Raw genomic sequence first — 26644 nt, forward strand, 5'->3', positions numbered from 1 at the left:
ATAGAAATATATTATATATTTGACATCCTTCAAAGTAGCCACCCTTTGCCTTGATGAACTCTGAACCAGCTTCACCTGGAATGCTTTTCAACAGTCTTGAAGGAGTTCCCACATATGCTAAGCACTTGTTGGTTGCTTTTCCTTCACTCTGCAGTCCAACTCATCCCAAACCACCATTTTCCAGGTCGCATTTGTAAATGAGAACTTGTTCTCAACTTGCCTACCTGGTTAAATAAAGGTGAAATAAATAAAAATAAATAAAAATCTCAATTGGGTTGAGGTCAGGTGATTGTGGAGGCCAGGTCATCTGATGCAGCACTCCATCACTCTCGTTCTTGGTCATATAGCCCTTACAAAGCCTGGAGGTGTGTTGGGTTATTAGATAATTGTTTGTGAGTGTTGTGTTAGATGGGATGCTATTTGTTTATTTTTTTCAAGCAAAGTATAAGGGAGTTGTACTCCAGTCTAGTAGCTGGCGGTAATGCAACAGTTATTGGATGCAAAACATCGTTAAACCTCATGGAAGAAGAAGGAGATTGGCTAGGGGCGGCTCGCGTGCCACTGAGCGCGGGTTTGAGAATGAGCGAATCCAGAGAGCAATAGCGTCTTTTTGTAGGCACTAATTCCGCCATGGTTCGTTGGACAAAGTCTATGTGGAAATGAATGCCGTTTTTGTAGGATTTTGTGATATACGCCAAAAATAAGGTGAGGTTGACAAGTTTATGAGATCTTATACCTATTGTTCTATGAAAGTCTTCAACAGCTAAAGTCACATTTTGTGAATTTTGTAGCATTTGTAATTTCAAAAAGCACATAAAGGCTTCATAAAGGTCATGTTAACTTATTAATATTATCTTGTAGAACGAAACGTATACTATCTCCTAAGCGTGTGTTAACCTCATACCTTATTTTCGGCATTTATCCCAAACCCTTTTCTTTCCCCATTTCTTTTCGCCACACTGTAGGAATGACTGAAAGAACAAGAGGTTAGGACTACAAGCTGGCTATCTCTATTAAGGCGCTCTATTATGACAAACAGCGGTGGCCCATACATTTTCAATTAAGCCTAGGTGGAGGTGGTATTCCATCCAGGTGGAGAGGAGAACATGACCGTGTTTGAGAGCATCAGAGCGACTGCTGACTGACTGATCAACAAAGCACCTTGCATCATAAATAACAACTCATTATTATTTGTAGATCAGTCAGTCACAATTTATCCATGATACACTGCTGTTTTGATCCTCTCCAAAACAGCCTTTTGGCTTTTGCTCTATTTTTTCAAGAAGTGCCTTTCATTGTTGACCAATCACAGTAGAAAACGTGGCATGCGTGGTGAAACGTCAGGCTTTGTGTAGCTGAAGAAGCTCATTCATATTATCCCATCATTCGTTGGCTAATTATTAGGCCTAATAGGCTACTGCAGTACATTGATCATCACCAGTCAACGTTATCACACCACCACAGCTAACTTCCCCACTCTAGCTAGCTAGCTAAGTTAGCTGGTTAGCACAATCTGCCAACTGTCACGTTTAACAATAAAAATCATTGTTTTGTAATAGATTTTTTTTGTGAATAATTTCTGTTGCCTGTAAATACGTTTTATGAATGCTTATGTTGTTATAGCGATTATTCTTTTCGCATGTTGATAAAGTTTGTTTATTTCATTGCTATGGTCACCGGTGGCTGTCGCATAGACTGTGGTGGGCTGTCGCATAGAATGTGGTGGGCTGTCGCATAGACTGTGGTGGGCGACAGCTGGTGTATTCCGCAGGCTACTCTGCGACATTCCGCTGGTTGGCTGAAAACTGCTTTGTTGTCACAGCGACTGGGGAGTTCACCCTTTGCCAAAGAAGTTGCTATTTTAAGAATCTCAAATATAAAATAGATTGATTTGTTTAACACTTTTGGGTTATTACATACGTGTAATTTCATAGTTTTGACGTCTTCACTATTATTCTACAATGTAGAAAATAGTAACAAATTAAGAAAAACCTTTGAATGAGTAGGTGTTCTAAAACTTTGGACCGGTAGTGTAAGATGTTTTATTCTGTTATATTCCATAATTTTCTTACTGTAAAATGTGTGTTGACTGTTTAATGAACAAGATAATGAACTATTGATTTCATTTGCATGGCACAGCCATGCAGCCTCCGTCCCCTAACAGCCCATCTCTACAGGAGGCATGGGGAAATCCTCTTCAGTCCTTTCCCTTTTGGTTGAGTTGTCAACTAACAAAAACATTCACTATGTCATTATCATTTAGGTTAAACGTTGGGTGAAAAAAAGTCGAAATGCCCTCAGTTTTCCACGTGGATTAAACATTGTCATGTAGATATTGCGGGTTAAAATCACGTGGTTCAATTCGTTTTTGACCAGTTGGTAGTTGAATCAGGAGTTGTTCAAGCCAAGTTACGCCGCTGCCTTTATCTGTTGTTACGCCATTGACAAAAAAAAAATGACTTCATCCTTCATTTTATAGCCTACTGTTGCTAGCCAGGAGATTTCCGTGAACAAAGCAGCCAATCGTGTCGATGTACATACACTGTCTTCATAGCACACGTGGCAACTCGATGCTTGCTGTTCAATTTGTCAGTGCAGTGAAAGACAAATATATTAATCCATGGCAGAGCAACAAGCAAGATAAAATACAGTTTTATTATTATTGAGCCGACTGGTTTCTATTCCTACTATCAGATGGCGGTGGAAACTGTTCATCAAGAGGACGTGCTAAATGTGATATTGTGCCGAACCAGCGCAGGCGGGTGTCTTCGGGGTACTTACCGGAGAACAGAGCTACAGGTGTCAATCAAGGTCCTCTCGTCTCGCACTGCAGGTGGAAGGTAAAGTTGGCAAAGCTCAAATGCAATGACAAAATCTCTCTCAATTCAAGTCAAGTCAAATGGCTTTATAGGCATGGGAAACATGTTGACATTGCCAAAGCAAGTGGAGTAGATAATAAACAAAAGTGAAATAAACCATCAGAAATGAACAGTAACATTACACTCAAAAGTTTCTAAATAATAGAGGTATTTTAAAAGTTGTATTACTAGCCAGGTACGGTGTTGCAACAATATGCAATTAGTTGAAGTAGGCTACGAAAGGGAAAATAAGTAGACAGATAAATATAGTATGTATTTACAATGATGTTTGTGCTTCACTGGTTGCTCTTTTCTTGTGGCAACAGGTCACAAATCTTGCTGCTGTGATGGCACACTGGTATTTCGCATAATAGATATGGGAGTTTATCAAAATGTGATTTGTTTTCAAATTCTTTGTGGGTCTGTGTAATCTGAGGGAAATATGTGTCTCTAATATGGTCATACATTTGGCAGGAGGTTCGGAAGTGCATGTCAGTTTCCACCTCATCGTCTCTCGAGAGCCAGGTCTGCCTATGGCGGCCTCTATCAATAACAAGGGCTATGCTCTTTGAGGCTGTACATAGTCAAAGTGTTCCTTAATTTTGGGTCAGTCACAGTGGTCAGGTATTCTGCCACTATGTACTCTCTGTTTCATTTGATTTATTTTATTTTATTTAACCTTTTATTTAACTAGGCAAGTCAGTTAAGAACAAGTTCTTATTTACAATGACGGCCTACCAAAAGGCAAAAGGCCTCCTGTGGGGATGGGGGCCTGGGATTAAACAAATAATAATAATAATAATAATACAATATAAATATAGGACAAAACACACATCACAACAAGAGAGACAACACTACATAAAGAGAGACCTAAGACAATAACATAGCAAGGCAGCAACACATGACAACAGAGCATGATAGCAACATAACAACAACATGGTAGCAACACAAAACATGGTACAAACATTATTGGGCACAGACAACAGCATAAAGGGCAAGAAGATAGAGACAACAATACATCACACAAAGCAGCCACAACTGTCCGTAAAAGTGTCCATGATTGAGTCTTTGAATGAAGGGATTGAGATAAAACTGTCCAGTTTGAGTATTGTTGCAGCTCATTCCAGTCGCTAGCTGCAGCGAACTGAAAAGAGGAGCGACCCAGAGATGTGTATGCTTTGGGGACATTTAGCAGAATGCGACTGGCAGAATGGGTGTTGGATGAGGGCTGCAGTAGATATCTCAGATAGGAGGGAGTTAAACCTAAGAGGGTTTTATAAATAAGCATCAACCAGTGGGTCTTGCGACAGGTATACAGAGATGACCAGTTTACAGAGGAGTATAGAGTGTAGTGATGTGTCCTACAAAGAGCATTGGTGGAAAATCTGATGGCCGAATGGTAAAGAACATCTAGCCGCTCGAGAGCACCCTTACCTGCCGATCTATAAATTATGTCTCCGTAATCTAGCATGGGTAGGATGGTCATCTGAACCAGGGTTAGTTTGGCAGCTGGGGTGAAAGAGCAGCAATTACGATAGAGGAAACCAAGTCTAGATTTAACTTTAGCCTGCAGCTTTGATATGTGCTGAGAGAAGGACAGTGCACCGTCTAGCCATACTCCCAAGTACTTGTATGAGGTGACTACCTCAAGCTTTAAACCATCAGAGGCTCTAATGACACCTGTGGGAGGAGGGGCATTCTTCTTACCAAATGATTACCACATTACCTTTTCTTTTGGAGGTGTTCAGAACAGGGTTAAGGGTAGAGAAAGCTTGTTGGACATTAAGAAAGCTTTGTTGTAGAGCATTTAACATAAAATCCGGGGAGGGGCCAGCTGAGTATAAGACTGTATCATCTGCATATAAATGGATGAGAGAGCTTCCTACTGCCTGAGCTATGGTGTTGATGTAAATTGAGAAGAGCGTGGGGCCTAGGATCGAGCCTTGGGGTACTCCCTTGGTGACAGGCAGTGGCTGAGACAGCAGAGTTTCTGACTTTATACACTGCATTCTTTGAGAGAGGTAGTTAGCAAACCAGCCCAAAGACCCCTCAGAGACACCAATACTCCTTAGCAGAGAATGGAATGGTCTACTGTATCAAAATCGTTGGCCAAGTCAATAAAAATAGCAGCACAATATTGCTTAGAATCAAGGGCAATGGTGACATCATTGAGGACTTTTAAGGTTGCAGTGACACATCCATAACCTGAGTGGAAACCAGATTCCATACCCAAGAGAATACTATAGACATCAAGAAAGCCAGTCATTTGATTATTGACAAGTTTTTCCAACACTTTTGATAAACAGGGCAAAATAGAAATAGGCCTATAACAGTTAGGATCAGCTTGATCTCCTCCTTTAAATAAAGGACGAACCATGGCTTGCTTCCAAGCAATGGAAACCTCACCATAAAGGAGAGACAGGTTACAAAGGTTCGATATAGGCTTGGCGATGATAGGGTCAGCAACCTTAAAGAAGAAAGGATCAAGTTTAAGGAGCTCCTTTAGCACCTCAGACTCAGTGACTGCCTGCAGGGAGAAGGCCAAATATCATTAAGGCCAAATAGCATTCCAGTTTGCTTAATTTTTTTTGTTAGTTCTTTCCAATGTGTCAAGTAATTATCTGTTTGTTTTCTCATGATTTGGTTCGGTCTAATTGTGCTGCTGTCCTGGGGCTCTGTCGTGTATTTGTGAATCATAGCCCCAGGACCAGCTTGCTGAGGGGACACTTCTCTAGGTTAATCTCTCTGTAGGTCATGACTTTGTTATGGAAGGTTTGGGAATCACTTCATTTTAGGTGGTTGTAGAATATAAAGGCTCTTTTAGCCAGATCCTAATTGGGATGTTGAATTTTATGATCATTTTGATGGCTTAGAATGCCCTTACTTTGTCTCTCAGATCATTCACCGCTTTGTGGAAGTTACCTGTGGTGCTGATGTTTAGGCCGAGGTAGGTGTGTTTTGTTTGTGTTCTCTAGGTCAACGGTGTCTAGATGGAATTTGTATTTGTGGTCCTGGCAATTGAACCTTTCTTGGAACCCCATTATTTGTATTATAGGTGCTGCTGTAGGCCCTTGTTGGGAACAGAAGCACCAGATCATCAGCAAACAGTAAACATTTTACTTCAGATTCTAGGAGGGTGAGGTTGGGTGGTGCGCTCTCCCTCTTTCTCTCTCTCTCCCCCCCCCCCCCACACACACACACACACACACACACACACACACACACACAAATATGAAAAATCTGCCACATTATTGTGGTTACTTGTTTAGTGTAAACAAAAGCCTTGTGAACCAAGACCACTTCAGCAGGTGCGTGTCTGTTTGAGGGTTTGTGTGTTTTTATGTGTTTACTGTATATGTCTGCATATGTTTGTATGTTGTGCGTTTACTGTGTGTTCTGTTCTTCCCCAGTGAGTGGACTGAGTGGATGAGAGATGTGGCTGTAGTCAGACAAGTCCATTCAGAGCGGGTTTTGGTTCCTCTGGGTGTGTACAAGGCCTGGTGTCTGATGGGCCTGCTGTATGACTGGATGCCAGAGGGCTCTCTACACTCTCTACTATACCAGGTCAGTGTTATATATGCACACTCAGTCTAACTCAAATATGAATATGCATGTATAGTGTGTGGCAGTAGGCTAATTGATTAATCTAAGTTGGTTCTGCAACTTCCCTTGGTTGCAGCATACAGTAGACACAGAGTACACCAAACATTAAAAACACCTTCCCAATATTGAGTCGCTCTTTGCCCTCAGAACAGCCTCAATTTGTCAGGGCATGGACTCTACAAATGTTCCACAGGGATGCTGGCTCATGTTGACTTCAATGCTTCTCACAGTTGTGTCAAGTTGGCTGGATGTCCTTTGGGTGGTGGACCATTCTTGATGAACATGGGAAACTGTTGAGCATGAAAAACTCAGCAGCGTTACAGTTCTTGACACAAACCGGTGCGCCTGGCACCTACTACCATACCCCGTTCAAAGGCACTGAAATATTTTCTCTTGACAATTCACCCTCTGAATGGCACACACACAATCCATGTATCAATTGCCTCAGGGCTTAAAAATCCTTCTTTAACCTGTTTCCTCATCTACACTGATTGAAGTGGATTTAACAAGTGACATCAATAAGGGATCATATCTCTCACCTGGATTCACCTGGTCAGTCTATGTCATGGAAAGAGCAGGTGTTCTTAAAGTTTTGTACACTCAGTGTATCAACAAACTGGCGGTCGATTGACGCACATAAAGTTAGTCAAATAATGTCCTTCTTTTGATTGCTTTATTTACAATTTCTGTGTCTTCATGGTGAAACAATGCTGTGCTTGTCGCCCACATGCTGTGTCTGGAAAGACCCTGGCTGATGCAAAAATTGATCTATGTGTCATCAGCACTGTCACTGCCTTATTTACACAGAGCTCTTCCTGTTTCAGGAGAAAGTTCAGACAGTAGATGTGACACTGCACATGATTTGATCTGTCATCAGCACTGTCACTGCCTTATTTACAGAGCTCTTCCTGTTTCAGGAGAAAGTTCAGACAGTAGACGTGACACTGCACATGATTTGATCTATCTGTGGTTAAACTGTATTCACATACAGTAAGTTGTGTTGTGGTCATGTTGAATTCTTCAGTATTTTCAGTTCACAATTTCAACTTTGTGTTGTCATGTGCTTTTTTTTCAGTTCGCTTTTATTTATTATCCATTATAATGAAGTGAATAGAGTTGATACTGCATCTTGTGAATGATTGTAACCCTTGTTGTCCCTGTCAGACCCAGCTGTATCCAGGTCTACCCATGAGTTTCAGGCTAGGCATCCTATTAGATGTGGCAGAAGGGTTGTGCCACCTCCACTGCATACCCCTCCCCCACCAGGCCCTGAAACCCACCAATGTTCTCCTGGACCAGCAGTACCGGGCCAAGGTAGAGAACAGTGACTGTTAACTGACCCAGTCCTGTACTACAGAGACAAAAGTCTTCTCTCTGAGTGGTGAAACTAATGTGAGAAAGAACTCCCTTTGATTGAGGGTATATTTTCCATGGGATATGGTGTATTGTGAACAGTTACAGGTGTAAGCTTTACAGTGTACGTATGTGGGTTTGAGTCTGTGTTAGAGCAGGTGTTTTTTGTCGGTTTGTGTGTGGGTGTTTGTTCATCTGTGGGGGTGTTCATGTTCCTACCTCCAGGTGAGTGACTGGGGCCTGCCCAGGGAGTGGAGGGTTGGCGCCTCTCTCTCTGCTGGAGGAGGGCCCTGCTTCAGGGACTTGGTGTACCTGTCTCCTGAGGCCCTGACTGGGACCACACCCTCTGTGGAGGCAGACATGTACAGGTGAGGTCACCTTTCATGGTCCTGCCACTTCAAACAGTCATATTCACCAATTAAATTTACCAGGTGGTGAAGGATAGGTTTACCACTTTTCTACAGATGCCTTTACTAATGGCCATGCAGTTACCCAATGAGTATCTTCTCTCTTTAGCTTTGGCGTGCTGCTGTGGGAGACATTGAACAGAAGACAACCATGTGAAGGTGTTTCTATTTCCTTCCGTCTATTCAAAGCACAACTCTGTTTCTATCAGCAGAGACTAGATTATACCTGGCTGTATATCATACAGTCTCAATATTTTATTACATTTGTAATTTGTCATCATTGTCTATGCCCAAGCAGATTTGCTCCAGCTGCTTTCAGGTGATGATGGGATTGGTTCAGGCCTGAAGGATGAGCTGCTACCCAAGCATGTACCCCACTGCCATACCCTCTCTCAGCTGATGACCAACTGCTGGAGCACTAACCCACACAGCCGTCCAACAGCAGAGGGTAAGTCTGTCTGTGAGGGTGAATCAGAGTATAGATAGACAATGGTGAAGAGAGCAGCTGTGCCTGGTCTTTGTGATCTCTCCCTACAAGTCCCCCTTCCTTGACTGCTTACCTGTTGAGGACAAGTGACAGGCAGAACCACTTGCAGCACCCACCTCCTCTCTGTTCCACACGCCATGACTGAGAGATACAATCCCATACCCTACTTCTGCCACTTAACTCAAAAGAGTCTTATTGATTTTCTCATCTAAATTGTGTTCAATTGTTTATTATCTGGTGTTAGTTCATATCCATGTATTTCCTTGCCTATAACTGCCATGTGGGTATTAAAAAAAACGGGACATTTTGGTGCATTATGGTCAATGTGATGTTTACTTGGCAGACATCTTTCTCATGTCCTCTTCTTTCTCTGGCTCTCTGTCCATAGACTGTGCACTGGAACTGAGGAGTGCCATAGCAACCTTTGATCCCGATGACATGACAAGGGCTACCCTCAGGGTGAGGGAAAGCAAGGTACGGATCATCCTCATTTAATAAGTTCAATATTACACTCCGAAGTCCGATATTCTCTGTTTCCACAACCCTGATCTGCTATCGGTTTGTTTTGACTGAGGAAATCAGGATATGTTACATGTGCTTTTAATCTCTCAACAGGTATTACTGAAAACAGTAAATAGACCAGTCACTAATCATGAGCAAACATGTGTATGTGTTTTCTGTCCCTTCACCAGGAGAGGGCACTACATGACTCTAAAATACATCCTGTGAAGGACATTCCCATTGAGATAAACAACCTAGAAGTGAGCTTGGTTCACATTTTTTGTGATATTCTGATTGTACTTAATGCTTGTGATGTCTTACATTGAAAACAATATTTACATATCTCATTTCTAGGCCCGCGCTGGTTCCGGAGACGCTAAATGTGTCGGCAACAAGACACTGCCCTTTCCACAGACTTCCTACCCTAGTAAAACACTCCCTAGTCCCACTACAGCCATATATACAGGGGAAGCACCCCAGAGGAAGCACTGTCAGGGTAAGAACTTCAAACTGATCGATAATGAGAGCAGTTTGTGAATATACTCAGTTTGTTGTCAGTGAAACCACCCTGTTTATCTTCTTTATTAAATCATAATTAATTGATATCTTATCTTGAACAGTCTAACAGCAACGTGTCTCTCCCCAGACTGTGTGACTGGCTCTGCGGTGTCTTCCACCAGTCCCAGATGTCCCAGCAGTGGACCGGGTCCTGAGCATTCCAGAGGGACAGGAGGCGTCTCCCAGGGACAGAGACAGAGCCCACCACCCCCACTCTCCTCCAGTCCCTCCAAAGCCCTCAGACAGAGCCCTCTCAACCAGCCCACTGCCAGCTCCCATGGTAGAAAATGTGTTTAAGCTTAGACCTCCCACCTATTACCCAGTTTTGTCTGCAAACGTTTGTACAGTGCCAGACTGTAGCTATCTATAATTGACTTATCTTTCTCTAGCGTGTCTAAAATGTTGCTGAAAAAGACAAAGTGAAGCATTATGAAAATGAGTAGACGTTACAAACAGTGCCTCTCTCTGTGTGTTTGTATGTGCACAGTAAGCAGTTTTGGGGATTGCTGGTTTCCTGCATGGCCATCCTTTCACAGTCTTATCAGTATCCAATGCGTTTCCTCCCTTGGGGATCTTTGTTTCTCTCTATAAGTTGTCTGTTGTCCCAGTAAATGCTCTGAGTCAAAAACATTTTGTCTTTTTAAAAAGCAATACATGGCTACTAGGCATTTATGATTGTGACCAGTGTGTTGAATAAGAGGGTAACTTGTCTAGTAGGGCTATGAATTTCAGTCTTCAGTGAAATAATGTACATATTACTGTCTTTCATATCAGATAGCTACTACTTGTCTCTTGTCCTCTTTCTCTGAGTTGTCTCAGTATTTTCTCAAAGTCCTCTCTACATGATTTGTGTTTTATGAGTGTTTGAGAGAGATGTGATTATTATAGTTCTTGTGTCATCCCTGAAACTTCACCCGCCCTTCTTGTCAGCAGCTGCACGGTGTGCGTCTCCGACTCCGATGGCGGTGAGCTGTTGTCGTATCCTGCGCGAGAGACGTGAAAGCATCATTCGAGGCATGACGGAGGGACGACTCAACAACCTGCTGGATGTGCTCATCTCACGGCGAGCCCTTCCCCCGGAGGCCTGTGAGGTCATCTCTGCCTCTCTGACACTGACCGCTCGCACACGCTCCCTACTGGACACCTGTGCCTGTCAGGGGGAACATGCAGCTTCCCTGGTAGCTACCACCCTCGGTCTGATGTCCATTGCCACCAATCATTGCCCTCCACAGATGTCTCACTGAAGGTGGATGGATGGTTATTAGAATGGGGGTTGTGTAGTGAAGGGCCCCTAACCAAATGTATCTGTTCACGGTTTATCATGTCATACTGTATCTCAGAGAGTGTCAATTGAGACTGGAGCCTTGGAATGAAGAGCTGAGGAACCCTAACCAAATCTATTCTATACTCACTCAGGTCTAATACAGACCACAGTCAGTCAGAGAACCTGAGATTCCTAATTTCTTCATAACAACTGCAATGACTCATCTATATCCATAGAGATCCATGTTGGGGGGGGACCTGTCCATGCCATTGATAAGTCTTGAGTATTCAACCAGTGGTGCTACCTCTTAAGTTGATGTCAATCAAAGGTTTGATTAGAGTAAGCTTCTGTGACAGTCAATGATAGAAACAATAGTGTTGGAGAGAAACCAATGAAAGTGAATAGCTGTGTGGATGATTAATCTGCTTTGATCATGTTTATGACCCATCACTAGCGATAATGAGTGTTAACTATGTGTTGAGGGACTACTGAGCTAGCAAACAAAAACAGCTTTGTTCTATATTAGATGCTACATTTTCTGTGTTGTGTCATGACTTTTGACCCTCTCTCTGCTCTGTGGGTTATTGTGTGGTGCCACAATGTTGCTCGTCTTTTGACTGCCTGTTTCTAAAGTACATATTGTACAAAACTATATGTTCAAATAGTTTGGATTATCCCGTTCAGCACTTTCTGACTTGGTATCTTGTAACAAGATTATTATTTGTTGGTTTATCAGATAAGATAAAATAACTGAACTTGAGTCTAATTTTATGCCACTTTTGTTGGTTATTTGTGTTTGTAAACCTGTTAAATCCTTGAACCTATAGGTCATTGTCACATTCCCCTCAGGGTGCCCTTTGATGTTGTTCCCCATCTCGCGCAACACTCCTTTTAACAGTTCGTCTGGTCTTCGCACTTCCACCGGCTTCACACAGTACCAATTGTCACACAAGTTCTAAAGACGTTTATGTACTAAAAGGGTGAAAAGGGGTCTTGTCAAATGAGAGGCCCAGTTGAGTATTGGCCATAGTGTACATCTTTTTGTTGTTGTTTGTCTGTTTAATGGCATGCTGAGAACAGAAGACAGTAATTTCCCCAAGCACTGTCTGTGTGAATAGCCTAAGGATTTGAATATTTGGAGTTGTATAATAAAGTAAATACATCTATAACGACAACATTAGATCAAGACTCCTCGACACTCAAGCAGCTCTTTTCTTGTTGGTTTTTGAGTTCATGCCCTCAGAAACAAAGGAAGATGTTTAATAAAGGCTGTAATTTTCATCCAGTGGCGTAAAGTAGGTCTACTTCTAGAATTGTTGCCTATTACTGTTGCGCTCAAATATATTGCCCACTGGGCACACACTTGTATCAATGTTTGCTCGTCATTTCAATGAAATTACGTTGAACCAATGTGGAATAGACAACTAATTGTCATCTGTGCCTAGTGGGTGTTTTCTCGCTTCAAAACTGGTTGAATGGCTATTTTCACCCCGAAGGCACCTGCAAATTACCACAGGTGAGAAATTACACAGTAAACGAGATTCACTTCACTTGCCTCCAACCAAATTCATTTGATTTCTGAATAATTGATTCCAGGTAATTATTTTACGTTGAAGTGAAAAATCTGTTTCATTTTTGTTTTTTTGTCCAGTGTAGTTGTAAATCAAACAAATACACGGTGAACACAAAGTGTGTGAATGTATATATATATATATATATATCTTTTTTTAAAGTTATTTTAGAGGAAAATAAATAGTGAATCATACAAGCGTTTCAATATACTGTATTTGAGAGACCGTATCCATTCGTGTGATCGTTTATTGCCGCTGTCACATGACTATGATAATTGATCTCTGCTGTGTGCACAGTGGGGATGCCACACATCTTGGCAGGACGTCAAGAGCGATAAACAGAAAACAAGAAAAAGGTAAGACAAATAGCCGATACAAATGTAGCGGTTACTACTAATTTCACTAGTTAGTGTAAATTTCTGATTCACAGCCAACCTGCCATGTAGGATAAAGGACGTTGTTATTTCCTGGAAAGAAGATGAAAAAAATAACTGTTCCCTTGCGTTTGCATAGGGTTTACTGTATGTTTTACTGAACATTACAGTAAACAATGTCAATATTGTTTTAGAAACAGACCAAAATCAATCTAATTTAGGCGGAAAATATCAAATCCGCGATTTCCCTGTAGGGGAGAACGGGGTTGGTTGTCACAGTGCTTATCAAAATCCATGGGAGCTGTGTAATAATCTGCTGCTACTGTAGTCTGAATGATAGAACAGCTTGTAATATTCATATGTTTAAACATACTGAATTATAATTGGATGCATTTTACCACCATATCATACTGTGCTATGATTGGTTAAGACCACCCAGATGGTTAGGTCATGGTCAGTTGATCATGGTTGGAGATAAGTGAACATGCCAGTTGTAGCTAGCTAATAAAGAGCTACGTTAAGAAATATCCTGTAGTACTGCATTTTATTATTTTGTACAAAGCGTGCAAAACAAGACACAGCTATTTCCATGTTAAAATGTTATGGGATGCATTTTTCTCCATTGTTTTTGATGGTTGGATGGTTGGTAGGCCTAAGTTATAATCAAATAGTTTTAACAGTAGACTGCTGTGGCTAACTTAAAGTGGGTACATTCTCAGTGTTAACAGTAAATGCGAGGCAGAAGTTGCACTGAATTTTCACAATGTTCAAGTTTGTGCTCAGCAGACCTGAAATTTGCTCAGGGCCTAATTTTTTTTTGAGGGAACATTGTTCAGATGCATGATTTATGTCTACAATGAATGATCCTTTTACTGAAAACGAAAGGCTGGTAATTTAAAAGATTCATAGTCATAAGTCATTACTTTCTTTTGTCTAGAGACCTTGTGAGTATGGTGGTAAGGCTGGGCAATATATAGTCTTTTAATGTATACTGGTATGGATCCACGTACCTTTATTTCTTTTTGAAATACCGTCTATAAAGTTATTTTTGATACAGTGCTAAATAAATGAAAGGTTGGACAAATTGGACTAGTTTACTGTCAGTTTTGTCCTAGTTTGATTGAGTATAAAACAATCAGAATGGAGAAAGCCCATTTAAACCACTTAGAATTCATTGGTTGTCATCTAGGGATGCACGATATATCGGTGAACATATCGGAATCGGACGATATTAGCTAAAAATGCCAACATCGGTATCGGCCGGTGTCTAGTTTAACGCCGATGTTAAATACCGATGTCAAAGGTACCGTGCATAACTATGTAACGTAGGTACATGACTTAATAACCCCACGTAAAATTTTGCGCTACACATAACCGCCATCGATAAGAGACATTACTGTGCAGCCGTATTTATCGACCTGGCTAAGGCTTTCGACTCTGTCAATCACAACATTCTTATTGGCAGACTCAACAGCCTTGGTTTCTCAACTGATTGCCTCGCTTGGTTCACCAACTACTTCTCCGATAGAGTTCAGTATGTCAAATCGGAGGGCCTGTTGTCCGGACCTCTGACAGTCTCTATGGGGGTGCCGCAGGGTTCAATTCTCGGGCCGACTCTCTTCTCTGTATACATCAATGATGTCGCTCTTGCTGCTGGTGATTCTTTGATCCAACTCTACGCAGACGACACCATTCTGTATACCTCTGGCCCTTCTTTGGACACTGTGTTAACTAACCTCCAGACGAGCTTCAATGCCATACAACTCTCCTTCCGTGGCCTCCAACTGCTCTTAAATGCAAGTAAAACTAAATGCATGCTCTTCAACCGATCGCTGCCCGCACCTGCCCGCCCATCCAGCATCTCTACTCTGGATGGTTCTGACTTAGAATATGTGGACAATTACAAATACCTAGGTGTCTGGTTAGACTGTAAACTCTCCTTCCAGACTCACATTAAACATCTCCAATCCAAAATGAAATCTAGAATCGGCTTCCTATTTCGCAACAAAGCATCCTTCACTCATGCTGCCAAACATACCCTTGTAAAACCGACCATCCTACCGATCCTCGACTTCGTCGATGTCATTTACAAAATAGCCTCCAACACTCTACTCAACAAATTGGATGCAGTCTATCACAGTGCCATCCGTTTTGTCACCAAAGCCCCATATACTACCCACCACTGCGACCTGTACGCTCTCGTTGGCTGGCCTTCGCTTCATACTCGTCGCCTAACCCACTGGCTCCAGGTCATCTACAAGTCTCTGCTAGGTAAAGCCCCGCCTTATCTCAGCTCACTGGTCACCATAGCAGCACCCACCCGTAGCACGCGCTCCAGCAGGTATATCTCACTGGTCACCCCCAAAGCCAATTCTTCCTTTGGCTGCCTCTCCTTCCAGTTCTCTGCTGCCAATGACTGGAACGAACTGCAAAAATCGCTGAAGCTGGAGACTCTTACCTCCCTCACTAGCTTTAAGCACCAGCTGTCAGAGCAGCTCACAGTTCACTGCACCTGTACATAGCTCATCTGTAAATAGCCCATCCAATCTACCTCATCCCCATACTGTATTTATTTATTTATCTTGCTCCTTTGCACCCCAGTATCTCTACTTGCACATTCATCTTCTGCACATCCTACCATTCCAGTGTTTAATTGCTATATTGTAATTACTTCGCCACCATGGCCTATTTATTTCCTTACCTCTCTTATCCTACCTCATTTGCACATACTGTATATAGATTTTTCTAATGTATTATTAATTGTATGTTAGTTTATTCCATGTGTAACTCTGTGTTATTGTATGTGTCGAACTGCTTTGCTTTATCTTGGCCATTTGCACAGTTTTTTGCACTAATTTTGTTTATTTTCGTACTTGTTTTGTTTAGGCTACTTTATTTATTTTATTAACTTGTAGGCTTATATGAAAGGATTTGTACAGTTCGATAGGCAAAAGCCATATCCCAATAGACTTATTCGTTTTTAGCATAAGCCAATGTTCATTCGTTTTTAAAGGTTCTAAATAATTAGTTCTATCTCATTGTATATTTATGATTTTTACAGTTCGATAGGAATAATAGGCCTATTAGTTTCTAGCCTAAATCAATGTTCATTCAAGTGTTATAAAGATTGTTATATGCTAAATAATGATTTATTTAATCTGATTGTTGACTTTTATATAAATGCACAATTTGTAAGCTATATAAAACAGACTCATCATTCATTCATTCATACAACGACTTCATCATTCATTTAGCCTATTTTTGTTTGTTTCTGCTTATTGAAAGTGTTGCTGCGAGAGCTTCTACCCGATTTGCCGGTTGCGCAATTTAAGGACATTAAAAGGCTAAACGCTTCGACAATATTATACATATTTGTTTATAAGTTTAACTTGTGAAAGTAACGTTTACTGCAATTTGTATTCACAGTAGCCTATGTGTAGGGCCCATTTTCCCAAACAGACAATAATATAGGCCTATCTGACATTTTGGGCTGCGTTGGTGCTCTCTGCTCTTTCTACAATCTACATTGTCCTCTTGCGTTATGTTATAGTTTAACTACCACATATGTATTGAAATATACTGCTCAAAAAAATAAAGGGAACACTTAAACAACACAATGTAACTCCAAGTCAATCACACTTCTGTGAAATCAAGCTGTCTACTTAGGAAGCAACACTGATTGACAATAAATTTCACATGCTGTTGTGCAAATGGAATAGACAACAGGTGGAAATTATAGGCAATAAGCAAGACACCCCCAATAAAGGAGTGGTTCAGCAGGTGGTGACCACAGACCACTTCTCAGTTCCTATGCTTCCTGGCTGATGTTTTGGTCACTTTTGAATGCTGGCGGTGCTTTCACTCTAGTGGTAGCATGAAACGGAGTCTACAACCCACACAAGTGGCTCAGGTAGTGCAGCTCATCCAGGATGGCACATCAATGCGAGCTGTGGCAAGAAGGTTTGCTGTGTCTGTCAGCGTAGAGTCCAGAGCATGGAGGCGCTACCAGGAGACAGGCCAGTACATCAGGAGACATGGATGAGGCCGTAGGAGGGCAACAACCCAGCAGCAGGACCGCTACCTCCGCCTTTGTGCAAGGAGGAGCAGGAGGAGCACTGCCAGAGCCCTGCAAAATGACCTCCAGCAGGCCACAAATGTGCATGCGTCTGCTAAAACGGTCAGAAACAGACTCCATGAGGGTGGTATGAGGGCCCGACGTCCACAGGTGGGGGTTGTGCTTACAGCCCAACACCGTGCAGGACGTTTGGCATTTGCCAGAGAACACCAAGATTGGCAAATTCGCCACTGGCGCCCTGTGCTCTTCACAGATGAAAGCAGGTTCACATTGAGCACGTGACAGACATGACAGAGTCTGGAGACGCCGTGGAGAACGTTCTGCTGCCTGCAACATCCTCCAGCATGACCGGTTTGGCGGTGGGTCAGTCATGGTGGGGTGGCATTTCTTTGGGGGGCCGCACAGCCCTCCATGTGCTCGCCAGAGGTAGCCTGACTGCCATTAGGTACCAAGATGAGATCCTCAGACCCCTTGTGAGACCATATGCTGGTGCGGTTGGCCCTGGGTTCCTCCTAATGCAAGACAATGCTAGACCTCATGTGGCTGGAGTGTGTCAGCAGTTCCTGCAAGAGGAAGGCATTGATGCTATGGACTGGCCCGCCCGTTCCCCAGACCTGAATCCAATTGAGCACATCTGGGACATCATGTCTCACTCCATCCAGTTGGTGGATGCTTTAGTCCAGGTCTGGGAGGAGATCCCTCAGGAGACCATCCGCCACCTCATCAGGAGCATGCCCAGGCGTTGTAGGGAGGTCATACAGGCACGTGGAGGCCACACACACTACTGAGCCTCATTTTGAGTTGTTTTAAGGACATTACATCAAAGTTGGATCAGCCTGTAGTGTGGTTTTCCACTTTAATTTTGAGTGTGACTCCAAATCCAGACCTCCATGGGTTGATAAATTGGATTTCCATTGATTATTTTTGTGTGATTTTGTTGTCAGCACATTCAACTATGTAAAGAAAAAAGTATTTAATAAGATTATTTCTTTCATTCAGATCTAGGATGTGTTGTTTAAGTGTTCCCTTTAGTTTTTTGAGCAGTGTATATTAGGCCTATGGCAAATGGGGAATAGGCCATTTGGCATGTCGCCCTGTTGCGGAGGTGCAGTCAAATTCAAATATACTTCACCATTGTTTGTGACATCACAATGTCATCACCGTCGACGATGGCTGTCGAACATTGTCATAGAAGATGCTATTGTAAAATTGCTTGCTACATGTGGAAATTAAAAAGGTTTATTGTCAATTATTTCTTTAAAACGTTCGTACTGTTTAGACATGGGCGTGAGATGATGGGCGATGATGGGGCCTCCCAGAGCTGCAGGGGTTTCCGCTACACCGGTGAGTGGGCTTGAAGGAAAGTAGAGGGATTTGCTTCAGAGGCATTAGCCAGGCTAGTTTTCTTTCTCTCTTTCAAATCTCTAATTCTCTGTCTTCTCCTTTCTTGTCTCTTGTCTCTTAGGGCAGATAGCACCTAGTCAGAGTGGACCCTTTTCCCAGAAGTAGCCAGCCAGCTAGGACCCCAGACAGACAATCCCAGCATGGGGAACCAGGACGAGTCCAGGAAGCTGAACGGGAGCTCCTCGCACCCCGACGCCACCTCAGCCGTGGCCCCCGAGCAGGCTAAAGAGAGCATGCAGATGAAGAAGGAGATCTCCCTGCTCAATGGAGTCAGCCTCATCGTGGGCAACATGATTGGCTCGGGCATCTTCGTGTCTCCCAAGGGCGTGCTCATCTACAGTGCCTCCTACGGCCTGTCGCTGGTCATCTGGGCCATCGGTGGAATATTCTCAGTGGTCGGCGCTCTGTGTTACGCAGAGCTGGGCACCACCATCACCAAGTCCGGGGCCAGCTATGCCTATATCCTGGAGTCCTTTGGTCCATTCATTGCCTTTATTCGCCTGTGGACATCACTGCTCATCATTGAGCCCACCAGTCAGGCGGTCATCGCCATAACGTTCGCTAACTACCTGGTGCAGCCACTGTTCCCCACGTGTGAGCCACCCTACTCATCCTCGCGCCTCATTGCAGCCGCCTGCATATGTGCGTAAACACTTATGACGCGCTTACGCACTCACTGCCTCACTTTTTCCTTTATCCTTCTCTCACAAGTGGCAAACAAAGTGTCAAAGGACACTCTGAAAATACAGACACTGTAAAAATAGAATATTAGCAGACTGTTTAATTTAAGTTGAGTCACTAAAAGAAATAGTACATACTGTTCCTGCATTACAGGGTGTACATTTTAACTGATTCCAAATCTGTTTTCATGCATGTGTGTGCACTCACTGGACTGTGCATCTGTACAGGCAGAAGCCCAACAGAACAGAGCAGGCAGAACTACTCTCAGAGTGAAGAAGCTTCGAGTCCTCTCATCATGTGACCTGTGAATTGTAACACATAACATGTAACTAATTGAAAGAGTACTGTGTGATTGAAAGTCTCACAGCACAGTAAAATAATTTGTCTCTGATCTTTGATCTTTCACAGTCTTCTGCTAAGTACTAGTCTGCTGATGTTTATTTTTATTTTATTTTTTTTCTACTGCATTCATTGATTGTATGTTGTTTTACTCCATGTGTAACTCTGTGTTTTTGTATGTTGTCGAACTGCTTTGCTTTATCTTGGCCAGGTCGCAATTGTAAATGAGAACTTGTTCTCAACTTGCCTACCTGGTTAAATAAAGGTGAAATAAAAATAAATAAATAAAAATGTTGTGTGAACACTGTCTTTGGTTGGCCCAGGTTTGCTGACGTTCATCAACTCGGCCTACGTGAAGTGGGGCACCAGGGTGCAGGATGTCTTCACTTACGCCAAAGTTCTCGCCCTCGTCGTCATCATCATCACAGGCATAGTTAAACTATGCCAAGGTCAGTGACACTGTAACACTGCTGCCAACACACTACTGTTGATTCATTTTCATATCAGATTTTTATCCCATTTGCATGAGAGGTTGTATAGTAATTATTGTAATTAGTAATTGTCCTCTCAGGATGCACCGTGAACTTTGAGGCGTCGTTCCAGGGCTCTTCTACAGACCCAGGAGACATTGCCTTGGCCCTGTACTCTGCCCTGTTCTCCTACTCAGGCTGGGACACACTCAACTTTGTTACCGAGGAGATCAAGGACCCAGAGAGGTACTCACGACACCCTGAAAAACACATACCAAACATACCGTTATTGACCTGTTTGATTTCCGCCTCTTTAGTCAGTCATTAACTAGCCTGGCCACAGATCTGCTTGTGCTTTAGCCAACTCCTTTGTCGTGCATGACAGTTTGGCATGACAACGAATCCAACAGAGGGGTCGGCTGAAGCACAGACTGCTCTGCTCCCGTGCTAGAACAGTAACTGTGTTCCGTTACTAATTGGAGGAAGCTTTGGTAACAAGGATGTGTGAATACAGTGGTAGTTAATGGAGTGCCATAGTGATTGCGGCAACTGGATGTTATTCCAAAGTAGAACCTCCTGTATGTACATTCACACATTAACGCCATTGCCATGTAACCTTAACACCATGTTGCACTGTTTGTTTAAGCAAGTAAACTCCTGTAAGAGTATATGCCAAGCAGAGAGAGACGTATACTGTATGAATGATAATGTTTGACCTCTTACCCTGTTTCCATAGGAACCTGCCCCTGTCCATTGCCATCTCCATGCCCATCGTCACGATCATATATATCATGACTAACGTGGCTTACTACGCCGTGCTGGATATGAGTGCCATCCTCGCCAGTGATGCCGTGGCTGTGGTGAGTTCAGAATTAAGAGCGCTCACTTTTATATCTTGGAATAGAGCTGTTGAAGAGCAGATTATTGCTCTGATTTCCGGGAATGTAGTTTGAGAGGTAAGTTGCATGCAGTGCCGACCCACATGCCACATGTTGAAGTTATTACCAGGCGATGAATGCCCTTGCTTTTTTTTTATGTATACATTGATTTGCTGTTCTGTTCCTAGGCCTGTTTGTCTTTTGATTCTATAAGCGTCTGCTCACCCTCAGGCAACTGTGTCGGCTGGGCTGGCCCGGCCCAGTGACAGTCTGGATGTTTAATTGGAGTCCGACAGACTCCCATTTAGATATGGATCTTTCTTTATAAATGTGTAAAAGTGCGTTTTTGAGATTCTGTGTAAAAAATCTTTTTTTAAATCTCCTCTGTAGACGTTTGCCGACCACACTCTGGGAGTGATGAGCTGGACCATCCCCATCGCTGTGGCTCTGTCCTGTTACGGAGGGCTAAACGCATCTATTATCGCCGCATCCAGGTAAACCCTGTGACACACACACATACAAGGCCCTAAACTTTATAGTCTTGCTGTACAGTCTAAGGCCTCGATTTCCATGTTCCATCTGGTTATATCTCTGGTTATGTTGAGCTCCGATGGATTTTATAGTGACGTTCTATAATAAAAAAACATCTGGAGTGACTTTCTGGTAATGCTACGGAGGTACACTAAATTGCCAAAAGTATGTGGATACCTGCTCGTCGAACGTCTCATTCTAAAATCATGGGCAATAATATGGAGTTGGTCCCCCCATTTGCTGCGATGACAGCCTCCACTCTTCTGGGAAGGCTTTCCACTAGATGTTGGAACATTGCTGCGGGGACTCGCACCCATTCAGCCACGAGCATTAGTGAGGTTAGGCACTGATGTTGGCCGGTTAGGCCTGGCTCGCAGTCAGTGTTTTAATTCATCCTAAAGGTGTTGGATGAGGTTGAGGTCAGGGCTCTGTGCAGGCCAGTCAAGTTCTTCCATACCGATCTCGACAAACCATTTCTGTATGGACCTCACTTTGTGCACGGGGGCATTGTCATGCTGAAACAGGAACGGGCCTTCCCCAAACTGTTGCCACAAAGTTGGAAGCACAGAATCGTCTAGAATGTCATTGTATGCTGTAGCGTTAAGATTTCCCTTCACTGAAGTAAGAGGCCTAGCCCAAAACATGAAAGCCCCAGACAATTAATTCCTCCTCCACCAAACTTTACAGTTGGCACTATGAATTCGGGTAGGTAGTGTTCTCCTGGCATCTGCCATACCCAGATTAGTCCGTTGGACTGCCAGAGAACGTGTTTCCGCTGCTCCAGAGTCCAATGGCGGCGAGCTTTACACCACTACAGCCAACGCTTGGCATTGCGCATGGTGATCTTAGGCTTGTGTGCGGCTGCTCGGCCATGGAAACCCATTTCTTGAAGCTCCCGACTAACAGTTATTTTTGCTGACGTTGCTTCGAGGCAGTTTGGAACTCTTCAGCACTCGTGGTCCCGTTCTGTGAGCTTGTGTGGCTTACCACTTCACGGCTGAGCCATTGTTTCCCCTAGACATTTCCACTTCACAATAACACCACTTACTGTTGACCGGGGCAGCTCTAGCACGGCAGCATTTACTTGTTGGAAAGATGGCATCCTATGACTGTGCCAATTTGAAAGTTACTGAGCTCTTCAGTAAGGCCATTCTACTGCCAATGTTTGTCTATGGAGATTGCATGACTGTGCCCGATTTTAAACACCTGTGAGCAAAGGGTGTGGCTGAAATAGCCGATTCCACTAATTTGAAGGGGTGTCCACATACTTTTGTATATATAGTGTATGCTGTATGCCACAGATTTACCATTATGTTGTCCAGATACTCTAGTGGCCGCTAGTGCTGAGCGATTAACCGAAATGTTTGTTATTTTTGTAATTGACGGACATCTGTTAAATTATTTGAACTCCGTTTCGTTCTTATTTTTTTTAAACTCTCAATACACACATTGGCTGCAGTTTCACTAGTCATAAATCAGATCATGCCTGAACTGTGCGATGTAGCAGAGAGTTGTAGTTACCAATAGGCCAATTTTCTACATAGTTTAGCGCAGAAAACGTGATTATTAACTACAATGACCATAATCCATTGCATGGCTATTTGTCTGGTTTGTGTGGGGCAGCCATGGAGAGGGAGAGAAGAGACAGAAGAGGTGAGATTGAGAGGGATAGAGAGCAGATAGAGAGCGAGGTATCTACCTGAAAATACATAATCTAAGTGATTGACAGTGGGTACTCAGCAGTCATAAAAGCCTTATTTACTTTGAAGAACTATTGAAATAGTTTGGGCTCCCGAGTGGCGCAGCGGCCTAAGGCACTGCGTCTCGGTGCAAGAGGCATCAATACAGTCCCTGGTTCGAATCCAGGCTGTATCACATCCGGCTGTGATTGGGAGTCCCATAGGGCGGCGCACAATTGGCCCAGCGTCGCCTAGGTTTGGCCGGGGTAGGTCGTCATTGTAAATAAAAATGTCTTCTTAACTGACTTGCCTAGTTAAATAAAGGTATGTCAGACAACATAGGCAGGAGCTCTATAGAGATGAGGTGATGGATTGGAATTAAATATAAAGTCATCAAATGTAATTTATCACAACTGAAATACTTAATTTAAGTAAAATCATGTGAGTAACTGATGATAAATAAGTGATAAACAGTACTGGGCAGGCACTACCATCATGGGACTTTTATGATTTTTTTTATTCTGTGTTGTTCAACCCACATAATGCATAGTGCATTAAATAATCTAACCGAAACAGAACCGACCAAAAAAAGCACTAATCGCTCAGCACAATCTCTAAGTGATACCTCTGCCGTTGGCAGGCTGTTCTTCGTGGGTGCTCGTGAAGGTCACCTCCCGGACGCCTTATCAATGATTCATGCGGAGAGGTATACTCCTGTCCCTGCTCTGCTCTTCAACGTAAGCACCCCCTTTCCTTACATCACTTACATCGCAGACTTTAGAACAATTGCATCGACTTTTATGCCAAACAAACAAAGTAGAATCATCTCCACTGTCCACATCAATGCAATGCTACTGTCAATGCTGACACCTGGTGGATGGACATGCCCAGGGCAGCTTCCTTACTATCTGGTGTGGATGATGCTGATGAGCCATGTCTCCCTGGCGAGTCATACATTCTGCCTCTTTTGACCAGCGTCTTTTTTTGTGCCCACAGTGTGCCATGGCCTTGGTATACCTGACTGTGGAAGATGTCTTCCAGCTGATAAACTACTACAGCTTCAGCTACTGGTTCTTTATGGGTCTGTCTATCGCCGGGCAGATCTACCTGCGCTGGAAGGAACCTGACAGACCCAGACCACTCAAGGTGAGATGAGATAACTTGACTGTCTCACCCGTGAACCAATATGTTCATACTTTATCAATTAATAGACTAAAGATAAGTAGTTACATGTAAGGCAACAATAAATGTTATTTTCTTCTTCTTCCTTCCATGTCTGTCCTTGTGTTCCTGTGTGCAGTTGACCCTGTTGTACCCCATCATCTTCTGTTGTTGCACTGTGTTCCTCGTGGCAGTGCCACTGTACAGTGACACCATCAACTCTCTCATTGGCATTGCCATTGCCCTCTCAGGAGTGCCGGTCTACTTCCTGGGCATCCACCTGCCCGAGTCCAAACGCCCACCCTACATTACCAAGTTACTACGTGAGTTACCCTCTCTAAATAATACCCTTTCCTCAGCCTGTTTCCAAATAAGGACTGATTTATATTCCTGTCTTGTATAATAGTTTTAAATAATTCCATTGAGAGATGTGGAGTCAGTATTTTCATTTAGTAATTTCTGATTGCTCTTAACTCTTTCTTTTGTGCTAGGTTCTTTCACACGCTTTACCCAGCTCACCTGTTTCTGTGTGCTCACCGAGATGGACATCAGTGAGTGAACCTCACTCCCAACCATGACATAAAGTTCTCACCATGTTACCCACCACCCTTTGCAATTCACAAACAGACACATGGGACCAACTCGTGGAAATCCACCTCTTTTGCAAAAACAAGGGAATATTTAAACATTTTACCTGAATGTCTCACTACTACATTAGTCTGTAGTTTACAAGTTGGGACACTATACACACGTTTACATGCACAGACAGGTATAGAGAGGTGACAGTGTGGGACTCCAGTTGCTTTTCACTGCCGCCAACCTGGTGCCTGATGGTTCATGTGAAGTTAAGAATTGAGGCAAGGACAGATCCCAAGGAAAGCCATGGTCATCTGACCAGTACTCTAGGACATCCCCTCCTCCTTATGTCATTATCCTACTCATAGTTTCACTTCTCCCCATCTCCTGACATAGCATTGTCCCCTGCCTAGTGTATGAGCTGAGGGGGTGAGATCCACATCAGTGCCTGTGGAGGTCTATCCCTTCTCAGGGGCTGGAGATCCATGTAAGATGGCAATACATCTCTTATCTTGTGATGGAATGACCTAGAGAGGTTAGACAATTTTGTTATATGATCTCAGAGTACACTTTAATTTTTAGAATTTGAATGTGCTGTGCCTGTCAAAAACATATACACAGAGTGTACAAAACATTAGCAACAACTGCTCTTTCTATGACATAGACTTACTAGGTGAATCCAGGTGAAATCTATGATCCCTTATTAAATCCAGTGTAGATGAAGGGGAGGAGACAGGTTAAAGAAGGATTTTTAAGCCTTGAGACATGGATTGTGTATGTGTGCCATTCAGAGGGTGAATGGGCTGATAGTATGGTAGTAGCTGTCCTGCGCACCGGTTTGAGTGTGTCAAGAACCGCAACTCTACTGGGTTTTTCACACTCAACAGTTTCCCATGTATATCAAGAATGGTCCAACACCCAAACGACATCCATCCACCTTGACACAACTGTGAGAAGCATTGGCGTCAACATGGGCCAGCATCGCTGTGGGACGCTTTTGACACCTTGAGACTGTTCTGAGGGCAAAAGGGGGTGCAACTCGTTCCTAATGTTTTGTACACTGTATGTCTACATATCCCAAAGGGACATGCAAACAGAGATTTTTATAAATATTCAAATGTGTTTCTTAAAAGTGATGCTACGGTCTGTGTTCTCGTGGAGCTTTTGAGTTATGGATGATAGTTTGTTATTATGGATGATTTTTGGAAAAGGGGAACAAATGACTCCGTGTGCTGCTACTTGGTTCACCACAGCTCTACTACTGTCCTTTAGTTCAGTGTTTTTTACAGCCCTCTGGAAAAATGCAGTTTTTATCAGAAGCAAATTTTTCTGTGAACTGCTGACTGACCTCAGTAAGGTTAATATATAAATTGTAAACTATATCTACAGTATTTGTCCAAGTGTACACATTTTCATTAGTGGGGCTGGACCTCTATCAATTATACAATAGTCATTAACCTGAAAAACCAATCCCACCCAGACATTCTCGACTGTATTGCTTTGGAAAATGTGCAACAGCCCCAACTAAATGCCATGTAATCTCAGAAATGGCAAATGCCACCATGGTCTTTGGAGGGTTACACATACATAGAGGCCATGTCAGCTTTACCAACAGTTTGGGATCACTTGGGGCAGCAGCAGTGAATTAAACAAATGTTCACTTTACTGTACATGTAAGTCAACCATGCAAAGGATCTCCTGGGCCAATACTTAATGAAGCCACTTAACTTGAGTATATTTTTTCTGGGGAATGACAGCTGGCAAACGTGACTGAGCCAACTAGAAACATGAAATGCCCCATGGGAGATTAGATGGTTATCTAAGTTATTGTTTGGTTTATCAATAAAACTTAACCAGTTTGCAGTACATTTTAA

The 26644-nt window shown here is 43.0% G+C and overlaps 2 protein-coding genes across 4 annotated transcripts; both read left to right on the forward strand.

Annotated features, from left to right (window-relative positions):
• The first annotated feature begins 2299 nt into the window (after positions 1-2299).
• Positions 2300-12397, forward strand: LOC106562048 (receptor-interacting serine/threonine-protein kinase 2). Of its 2 annotated transcripts, none has more exons than XM_014126584.3 (11): positions 2300-2840; positions 6269-6422; positions 7626-7775; positions 8040-8182; positions 8331-8380; positions 8520-8669; positions 9097-9182; positions 9401-9469; positions 9564-9705; positions 9856-10047; positions 10698-12397. In XM_014126584.3, the coding sequence occupies exons 1-11, from the start codon at positions 2695-2697 to the stop codon at positions 11009-11011; spliced, it is 1596 nt and encodes a 531-aa protein (XP_013982059.1). In that variant the 5' UTR covers positions 2300-2694; the 3' UTR covers positions 11012-12397. The 2 variants fall into 2 exon arrangements, with proteins under 2 accessions (XP_013982059.1, XP_082813868.1); XM_082957742.1 differs by having other exon boundaries at positions 2303-2840; positions 10701-12397.
• Positions 12398-12839: 442 nt separating this feature from the next.
• On the forward strand, positions 12840-26629 carry LOC106562049 (Y+L amino acid transporter 2). Of its 2 annotated transcripts, XM_014126587.3 has the most exons (11): positions 12843-12958; positions 18331-18395; positions 18517-19097; positions 19799-19924; positions 20047-20191; positions 20682-20805; positions 21214-21317; positions 23674-23770; positions 24030-24179; positions 24334-24517; positions 24686-26629. In XM_014126587.3, exons 3-11 carry the CDS (start codon positions 18596-18598, stop codon positions 24751-24753), a joined length of 1500 nt encoding a protein of 499 aa, XP_013982062.1. In that variant the 5' UTR covers positions 12843-12958; positions 18331-18395; positions 18517-18595; the 3' UTR covers positions 24754-26629. The 2 variants fall into 2 exon arrangements, with proteins under 2 accessions (XP_013982061.1, XP_013982062.1); XM_014126586.3 differs by lacking the exon at positions 18331-18395 and having other exon boundaries at positions 12840-12958.
• The last annotated feature ends 15 nt before the right edge of the window (positions 26630-26644 follow it).

This window comes from Salmo salar, chromosome 11 (genome assembly GCF_965601325.2).
Source record: "Salmo salar chromosome 11, fSalSal1, whole genome shotgun sequence".
Classification (NCBI taxonomy): domain Eukaryota; kingdom Metazoa; phylum Chordata; class Actinopteri; order Salmoniformes; family Salmonidae; genus Salmo; species Salmo salar.

Bases quoted from the DNA above. Each gene is read 5' to 3' on its own strand.
- LOC106562048 (XM_014126584.3), top strand. From the start codon at position 2,695: ATGGCGGTGGAAACTGTTCATCAAGAGGACGTGCTAAATGTGATATTG. The intron at 7,776-8,039 runs GTAGAGAACAGT...TCCTACCTCCAG, and splicing joins ACCAGCAGTACCGGGCCAAG to GTGAGTGACTGGGGCCTGCC. The intron at 8,183-8,330 runs GTGAGGTCACCT...TTCTCTCTTTAG, and splicing joins GTGGAGGCAGACATGTACAG to CTTTGGCGTGCTGCTGTGGG.
- LOC106562049 (XM_014126586.3), top strand. From the start codon at position 18,596: ATGGGGAACCAGGACGAGTCCAGGAAGCTGAACGGGAGCTCCTCGCAC. The intron at 19,098-19,798 runs GTGCGTAAACAC...TGGTTGGCCCAG, and splicing joins CATTGCAGCCGCCTGCATAT to GTTTGCTGACGTTCATCAAC. The intron at 21,318-23,673 runs GTAAACCCTGTG...TGCCGTTGGCAG, and splicing joins TCTATTATCGCCGCATCCAG to GCTGTTCTTCGTGGGTGCTC.